The 9,132-nt window shown below is 53.0% G+C and overlaps 1 protein-coding gene across 1 annotated transcript; it reads right to left on the reverse strand.

Moving 5' to 3' along the window:
* Positions 1–639: 639 nt before the first annotated feature.
* LOC144159522 (uncharacterized) lies at positions 640–8,803 on the reverse strand. The gene is made up of 2 exons (XM_077691075.1): positions 6,360–8,803; positions 640–859 (listed from the first exon to the last, which is right to left on the reverse strand). Exons 1-2 carry the CDS (start codon positions 8,801–8,803, stop codon positions 640–642), a joined length of 2,664 nt encoding a protein of 887 aa, XP_077547201.1.
* Positions 8,804–9,132: the final 329 nt, after the last annotated feature.

The following is a 9,132-nucleotide window of genomic DNA, read 5'->3' on the forward strand; positions in this document are numbered from 1 at the left end:
CTGGGAGCTGGGCCCGACTGGAGTTGAGCCCTGTTGGGAGGCTAGGCCGGGAGGCTAGCGCGTGCCCTCCTCACTTTGCTGACGCGCGCTGCTTTCGCGCTCATATCTCCTTGCCAGGAGGCGCTGTGGTCGTCCTTTTTTCTTGGTACTTTTTTTTTTGCTGATGCCACCGGACCAAGCTCAAGCTTAAATAGCTCTGTTGTTAATGAGGAAGCAAAATGAAGCAATTGCTACGTTACAAACAACGGCGGCAGAGCACCAAGCCTCAGAAAGCCTAACATTTCGTTCATAACCTTGTCCTCGTGGATGGCCGCGCAAACGTCGATAGCGGCGCGACTTTATTACCGTAAAACGACCGAGGAACCTAACTTCAGGCTTTTGGGAAAAGAGACGGCAATAAGTGACCGTCTACCCACGTAGTCGGCGTTGTCAGCCGGTGATTCCGCACTAAACGCAGATCGCCGGTGGCGGTGATGCCAACGATGAGAGGGGAGCCAGCCAGAGAAGCCCCACGTCTTCTCTGGTAAGTGGCCGTGCCTCCTCCACGGCTTCGCCGCACACCACCCTGCTGGGAGTGGGGGCACTGAGATCCAGTCAGTCAGCGCTGCGGGGAAATGGCAGCCGCGCTACATGTTGGTGTCACGGGTGCAAGCGCGCCGCGGTCACCAGGGAGTGTGTCGATATTTGAGGCGCGTCGGAGCTGCTGGTGGAGGAGCTTGTGCTGCATTCGGACACAATAGTCCAGGCGGGGGCAACCGAGGCCATGGAGGGCACAGCGTACGAGGGCACCGCGTACGAGCCGTGGACAACTGTCGGGAACGTGTGGCTCGTGGTGCTCGAAACTGAAGTGTGCTTCATCCTTGAGGACCGAGATCGGGCAGGAACGTGGACGGGCTGCCAGAGGGAAAGGAGCATTAGCAAGCCATGCTATATAAACAAAATCACGCCGCGATTCCGACCCTGCTCACATGTGTACCACAGCGCCATGATCCATCTTCCGGCGTGGGAGGAGAAGGAAAATGATTTGTGAACAGAGTGGCTCGGAAGTATAGTTGGGCAAACGAGGGTGAGAAAATTCTATCTCTATTTAAGCCTCACACGCGAAGCTCCATATTGCCCCTGGCTGCAGGTACCGGGCCGATCCATTCTTCGTAGGACGTCACTCCCGAGGGACGATATTTGTCGCATGAAAACAAAACGCAACCTTGGTCAATGGAAAGAACTAGCGCTTGGTTAACTCACGAAGCTCTATTCCAGCCACAAAAGACGTTTTCTTTAACAGGAAAAACGCAAGAAATATTGAAAAACTTTCAAATTTCGTGCTACAGCGACGCAATACGGGCAGCAGCCTGCACAATAGAGACTAGCACTAAAAAAAATATGGTTGATCCTTCTTTCATCGGAATCGGTAAAACACGAAAGTGAAATGTGCTTTCACAGAAGCAGTTGCATGTTTATTGTGCATGGATATGAACTTGAACATCGCTATTTATATTTCGTCGGTATGGCACCGTTAGACGCATCAACATTTGATACTGGATTACACGCGCCGGAGCATTGCGTAAATCCGATTGAAACCCCAGGCGCTCGCAAATCGTGCGAACGAAACCGAATGGGTTGTCAGCGAATCGTTTAAGTTACAGTCCGCTACAGCGAAATGAGCATAATTTGCGGGTCGGCAGCCGTCTTGTCGGTGTGCAATTGGCGAGCGACGTCCTGCTGGCAGGTCGCTTAGCCAAAGGTGCGACCACATTGGTCCCGCTCCGGGGCGTGTACGCCAGACGCTTGCGTTGCGACGAAGTCAGCTTGCGGAACGCGAGCGGCAGAGTTCGTAGCTCGGTTCGCTGAGTTCGGCGGACGGATACACACACCGAGGCGCCTTACTATTGGCGCTCATTAGCGTCATGACGCACTACTTCGCGTCACCTTTCCTAGACAGCAGCACCATCTGAATGGAACAGTTAGAGGGAAGGACATGAGGCGCGTTCGTACAACCGTGCGGGCTTGACTTCATGGCCCAGTGGGCTTAGCGTTTCACACCTCACATTGCGGCCATAGTGATCGTGGGGTCGAATCCTAGCGCCGCGGCGTCAATTGAGAATTTTCTGGTGCTGTCATTTCCGTGACGGATATGACGTCGGTGAGGTTTGTGCACACCGGCATAAAACACCTTTGTGTGAAAATAACTTTCCAAATAGGCTCTCCCAATAGCCCGAAAATAGCCGAATAGACAAATAAAAATTCCCGCCAACCCCAAGAACAGGTATAGCCCCATATGGATATTCAATAGCCCAACCTGGCATCCCTGCGTGACGCGTGATCGCCTGCGCTTTCGGCCATGTAGTATGATGGGCATTGGGCCATATATACGCAATAAACAGGTGGGTGGGTTTCATTTTCTATAGTATACGTGGAAGAACTGTGCGCATGATAAGCAAAGAGGGCAAGCTACGAATAAAAGGCTTAGCCATGGGAAGCGGCGTGGGCAAATTGCTGGCGAAATCGGTTGTGCCAGGACGTCCGTAGACCGAATCGTACGGGCGTACAAAGATGAAAAGAGAATCGCGAATGCAGCGAGGCCCGGCAGCCCATCGTCAACTTCCACGTATGAGGACCTGGCCATTATAGCCGCGGTGAACCTGGAGCAGTGCAGTCACTTTATCTGACCGAGATACGGGTGCACCTATCCTTGAAAGCGTCTCTTTGCGCCATTCGGTGCCGACTGGTTGAAGCTGATTTGAGGGGTCGAATTGCTCCTGTAACCACACATCTCTCGCAGGTTTTCTAAGAATGAAATTAAACGTGGCTAATGCGTTCTGGCTCAATCGCTACAACTGTAAATGAAGAAACTATTTTCACACGCCACTTCTTTTTTAATTGTTACACCCGACATACTGTCGAACCCTGTACTGTCAGAAGATGCTGCAACTGAAATTTAAACTGGTTACCTTCTAGGTGAGTCGACCATTGCACAAAGTTTTGGTAATGGTTAAAGTGATTTGTTATACCACAGAAAAAGATCCATTAGTTATCTGCCAAGAATTGTAATGGATGCCACAGCACAGGAAAAAAGATAGTATAGTGATTTTTTATTATACCGAGCCTTTATATTATCACCTGCATATTTTCTGCCACTGAAATGTTGTTTTATTGTATTATAAAACTGAAGTTTCCGGTAGAATTTCGTTCTGCAATTTATGCACAGGTGACCTATTTGAAAGCTAAGTAGTTTGGTCAATTTCTTTAACCTATTACATAAGCGCCTCCATAACACGACTCGCCGCTCTCTAGTTTACTTGTTTCATCGCGTGTCCTCGAATGTGCACGCACCGAAAAGAGATTTTGTATCTTGCAGGAACAACTTCAAGAACCGACTGCACATCGTTCGCGCTGTCTAAAACAAAAAGAAAAAAGCTTGGACGGTGCGCGGCTGTGCACGAAACAGTGTGGTTCCAAAGTCATCCTGAATCCTCCAGCACGCCACCCGGTGCGAAGTGCCTGCGCTGAGGAACTGGCCGCGGCCAGTTCCTCAGAAAGCAAGAGCCATGGAGGAAAGAAAGCTCCATGGCAAGAGCGAACGTCCTTCTCACTCTCTTTAGCTGCAGCGCAACCAGCCGACAGCGGCGACCGCAGCGCCCCTGTTCGACCGCGCGCCTGCTCCGGCCACGGGAGCCGTGGCCTAGCAAATGTTGACAAATACTGTATACGTTCTCATCTCAACAGCGGTATGTTGCGCGCCTGTTACATGGTCAACGTGCCTGCGCATACGAACAACCGCTTTTGGGCCTGTTGCGCACGCGTAGCAAAAGTGGCCGACTATACTCGGTGACAACTTAAGAACGGCACCGGAAGTTGCCGCTGTGCCTTATCACCGCAGCCGGATGTTTCTCCGCGCGGCGCAAGTAGGGCGTTACTTGGAATATTTTGAACATTGCGTGAGCCGTTCCCGTGATTTTTTCGACTTTATATGCTTACAAACGACTCCAGTGACGACAAACAAACTGCGTGAGACAAGGCAGACGATATCACGCATTCATAGCAAACACCTTTAAAAACGCGCGTGCTCTGACGTCACGGGTCCGGCGCTTTGGCGGAGTGATACACTACATGAGGTGGTGCCGTTCTTGAGTTGTAACCGAGTATAATAGCCGCACCGAGACCAGTTCCTCGCTCGCTAGAACTCTTATTAATCCGAAAGAACGGCAACGTTGCGCAGCTACGAAGTAGCCGGGCTCATGCGCACGCACAGCACGCATGGGCCTGGCGCACGCGCACGTCAACGCGCACGCCAGGAGCACTGCGATCAATGAACTAATTACCGCGGTGTTCCTCTAATAATTGTGGAGCAGTCCTCCAGGTGCTAACAAACGTGCTTGCTCTTCGACGTGACGTTGGATAGGGACCGAGATGATGTTTGAAAACTCCTATTGTGCAGAGCGGATGGTGTTGCGGCCGCTCGACAGTTGGATGACTCCTTAGTCTAGCAATCCTTGCGCTCTAGCTGCCAGATGCGCCCTGGAGACCAGGCTCTTCTGGTCCTCAAGGCTCGGGCTGGTCAGCGGGCTTTGCCAAAGCTCTGGGGTAGGGAGTGAGGAGGGCGGGATGGCTGGCGTGCTGCTGCATTCCCAGACCACATGGTATAAGGTGCAAGGGGTAGGGCAGAAACGGCATTCTGGGGGTATTGGGCGAGATAGTTTATGAAGTAGCGTACCATGGGGGAACGTATTAGTTTGCAGGCGACACAATTTTACTTCTTCCTTGCTGAGTTCAGGATTGGGGGGGGGGGGGATGTGCCGAGACGCGGCGTTCTAGGCGGTAGTGTAGCAGTATGCGTAGCGTTTGGGTAGCGGCCGGAGAGCTGTCGTCTGGAGGTGGGTCAGTGTCCGCTAGGTAGGCCCGGCGGGTGAGGCGCGGACGGCGGCGTTAAATCCCCGGGAGGGACTCGTGACCTGGTGTCCGTACGAGTTGTTTTAAAATCCTGTGAGCAATAACGCTAAGAAGCTGATATATATGTTCTTTCGTGTTAGCTTCTCTGTATGAGGACAAATCTCTGATATCAGCGATGGCTGCCCCGGTATAGATAAGTCACCTATGTCGTACTATGCAGTTCAAATATTTACACAGCTAGATGCTTATTAAAGGGGTACTGACACCAATTTTCGGTTTATCATTGCTACACAGTTCGCTTTCTTTACTCAACAGAATATCCTGGCTGAAATATGAGCGGCGTGCGACGCGTGGAACATACTTCAATTTAATCTCATTTATCGTGCCTACTGAACCGCACGTGGAGCTGCGCAGCAAATGGACATCGCGTCCCATTACTCAGTGGTAAGAAAAAGTGACGTAGCCATCTGCCTCCACCGTTTCAGAAACTCGTGACGTCACTTCACACGCGCGACCCGGCGAGCGGCGACTGGGCGCTGGCGCGTTCACGAACTGATGATCCTGGCCAGAGTCACAGGCATAGCAGCTGCCCAGAAAGGCACTCTAGCCAAAAATAAAGTTCCACACACGGGAAAAGAGCCGATAATATAGCCCAGAATGGCAATCGAAGTCGACATCAGGACTTTTTTTAAAGCGCTACTCAAATTTCCTGTGCAATGGTAGACCTAGAGCCACTAAATAAGCTACGCGGAAACTTCATCTAGTGGCTCTAGGTAGACCTAAACGCCTTCAGGCAGCTCAGCCTCGGTGGCGGGGCGGTCGAAACAACGCCTCCACCGGCCTCCGCAGTGTTTTGAAATCAGCACAATACGATGGAGTCATACCGTGGTTATGTCATGGAAGCGCGGAAAACCAATCCAAAACGGACGATTTTTAGGCGATTATCACGCGCCCAGGTACTTATAGTGCTGTTTTGGGTCGGCCGGGCCATTAAGCATCAATAAAATCAACTCAAAAGAAACCAAATTTTGGTGTCAGTACTCCTTAAAGTCTGTTCTGAGCGCTGGAATTCCTGCTTATCTGTCTGACTATTCCAAAGCTTTCAGTCCCTCACTGGTAACGATCGCTTGTGGCGTAACGGCAGAGTGGAACCACTCACAGGCATTGGTCGCATCAAAACGACCGGCTGCGGCGGCGGAGTCAAAACGACAGCACTTGTAGTTGGTAACGGCGGCGGCAGCGGCAGCGGCAGCGGAGGCGGCGGCGGCGTCAAAACGACAGCACTTGCAGGTGCGTGCATCAGCGGCCCGTGAGCTGGTGACGGTAGTGACAGCACGGAGGACGACGTCATGTTCGTACAGACTTGAGTGTGGCAGTGGGGGTGGAGCGCGCTGAACGAGTCTGCTCGGTGCACACTAGATCCGACACTGCCTGCTGGCGTAGCGCCGAACGGGACAGCAAGCAGCGCTGACCTCATCGCCTGCGGAGCCACGACTCCAATACTGGCCGACGGAAGGCTACGCACCATCATAGGAGCGTTGCCGGCTACTATGCTCGTCGAGGAAGACACAGCGTGGATCCTTTGGGGTGGCTGCGTCATCATCGCAGAGTAGGACGAATGTTGGTGAGCGAGTGGCCCAAAGGGTGGCAGTGCCACCGTGTCTTTGGCGGACATGGCGACAATCCTTCGCGTCATGCCGGGAGGCAGCTCGGTGCGCGCATACATTTGCAGTAGCTTGGCCAGTGGGTGTCCCTTGAACTGCTCGATTGAACTGCTCGCTTGAGCCTCGTGCAGAGAGCTCGTTCTGGAGACGTCAAACGTGCTGCCATGCTTGCCGACGTGGGTGCGCGATGCCTTGTGGCGTATCCTGACTGGCCGCCGAGTGCGGTAAAAGTACTTGGACAGCATAAAGCAGAACGGAATGGCCAGAACGGCCAAAATTATGGCCACCAAAAGTGTGGCCCAGTAGCCGAGCAGTTCGAGGACGTAGGTGTAAGAGACGACGTCCATGAAGGACACAAGGAGGGCGCGAAGAATAGAGCAACGCCCTGCGACAATGCCGCCTGTCGGCGGCTGCATTGCAACGCTGACGAGGTTCCGAACAAAGTGGTTGTAATATGATGGCAACATGGGAAGCAAAACTTCCTCGATGACGGCCTTATTCAGCCCCGAGACACTGCCTCTGTGCGAGAAGTCGGATCGCGTGTTCGAATTTACGTCAGCGGCTCTGCTTCCATCTAAATATTTTGCGTCCGTAGATGCCACTTCCTGCAAGGACGGCTCAACTCTGCCAAATGTGTCAACGTAACCTAAGAAGGACTTCTTACTCCGCTCATGCCTGGGTCGAAATGGCATTTCATGTAATACGTTCTGCAAGTTCAACCGTGGTATAAACACGCCATGTCGATGGGAGACCCTTCCGTGACTAGGCTTCGGTCCTAGGTCAAGAATAGAAGCAGAATCATTTTGGCAACTTTCCATCACTTCAGAAGGCGTTATTCTGGAAAGCAAGTGGCTACGGTTGCTGGTTGGCCACAACCTTTCGAACCCATCGTCCAAAATGACATAATTATTGGCAAGGTATGGCCCGCACAAGTAAGTATGCCCCAAAGTGCTTTCGATTGTAAGAAACATTGTTTTCAGTGTTCCCCAGATGACAAACACCGTGAATGCATACCCGGTGAACATGAGCTCAAAGCCTATAAGATGCGACAAGCCACTCCTATCGTGCGGTTCAGCGTCCCTGTTATGTGCGTACACGCCCACCAATAAACCCACAACAAGGAGGCACAAGCACAAGATGTACCAGGCGTTGAGCCAGTATAGGTCAGATCGGACGTCGCTTGCAAGTTCTCCAAAGGCACCCTTCCTTTCTTCGAAGCCGTTCACAGCGTTTTCCAGCTGGTTGATGCTACTGAGCGAAGGGGCCACATTGCAGTCGCTTTCGTCCATCATAGAGGCGTAGTCACTCAGGAACTCATAGATCTCTCGACGGTCATTGCGCGAAGCAGCAGCCACCGCCTGCGAGACGTCTTCGAAAAGCTGCTCCCGATCCTGGAGGAGGAGATGCGCGCACCGATTTCCCCGTGCCTGTAACTCGGGGCCTTGTCGGGCGTTGCCGTGAGTGTTCAGCGCACGGCCGAGAAAGCGCGGGTCACCGGAGCAGTCCAGCGCAACGGGAACTTTCATGTCATTGATCGTGCTGCTCGCGACGAAAGCCTTGAAGGCTTTGTCGAAACCGACCCCCAGCACGCTCTCCACTTTCGGCATGCGCGCAGTTCTCCTTTTCAGCGCTATTTGGGCGACAGTAAGGTTGACAAACGCGCGGAGGCCCTGGAAGGTGGACGCCAGTACGGCGGGAATTTCAGTTGTCACGCTGTCGGTCATGCTGTCGCGCGCACCCACGAGAAGCACTGCAAGCGCTGCCATGAGCACGAAAAAAATTCCTAGCACTACAATGTAGACCACGAAAACGACCATGTAGTTGGGCGTCACCTTGTGGCTGTAAGTGCCAGAGCAGATGGTGCAGACGCGCTGCACCGTTGCCGCGAGGCTGATGAGGCAGAAGAAGACCAGGGCAGCCCACAGGAACGTGAGAAAGCTGCTCACGCTTTGCTGGTGATAAGAGATGTTGTCCTTGACTGCCTTGTACTCGGGATTGACGACTGCCTCCTCGAGCAGCGAGGCGTCGTCGGGGGGGCTCGTCATGATGGAGAGAAAATAAATGCCCACGTCGGACATAAAGGGATAAGATCCTGTGCCATTCACGTCATACGTGTCGATGTTCGCGCCACTAACGTCGCTAGCATTGCCAGCAGCGGCGGTCACGTTGTCGTAAGTTGGTTCGGTGACGTTTGTCCCGGCGGGCGGGGCCTGCGCCATAAATAGCGTCAGGCCGAGGCCCCCCGGCGGCATGGCAGCGTGACTCCAGGCTACGCTGCGCTCATGCCAGGCCCCGGCCGCCGCGGCTCGGGTAGCATTAGCCTGGGCACCTGTACCCAGCAGCAACCGTTCTTCTCCTTTCTCAAAAGTTGTCCGCTCGGCGGGATTGACCGTAGACAGAGTAGAGGGAGTGGCCAGCCATTGCGACTTTATTTATGCACCCACGAGGAAAGGGATTTGAAAAGAATCGAGGAAAGGAAAAACAAACGAGTAAAGAGGCGGAACCAAACGGCCAATAAATTTCAGTCAAGAATAGCAGTGGCTTAGCTCGGCTCTGCCAGGATATACGTAGCCTGAGCTAA

The sequence above is a fragment of the Haemaphysalis longicornis genome, unplaced genomic scaffold (assembly GCF_048455015.1).
Source record: "Haemaphysalis longicornis isolate Haplotype H1 unplaced genomic scaffold, Haemaphysalis longicornis Haplotype H1 scaffold_1, whole genome shotgun sequence".
Taxonomy (NCBI): Eukaryota; Metazoa; Arthropoda; class Arachnida; order Ixodida; family Ixodidae; genus Haemaphysalis; species Haemaphysalis longicornis.

Excerpts from the sequence above, each read along its gene's own strand:
- LOC144159522 (XM_077691075.1), bottom strand. The coding sequence starts at position 8,803 with ATGCCGCCGGGGGGCCTCGGCCTGACGCTATTTATGGCGCAGGCCCCG. Across the intron at positions 860-6,359 it reads GTGGCTCCGCAGGCGATGAG|GATGAAGCACACTTCAGTTT; the intron begins GTCAGCGCTGCT and ends TCGGTCCTCAAG.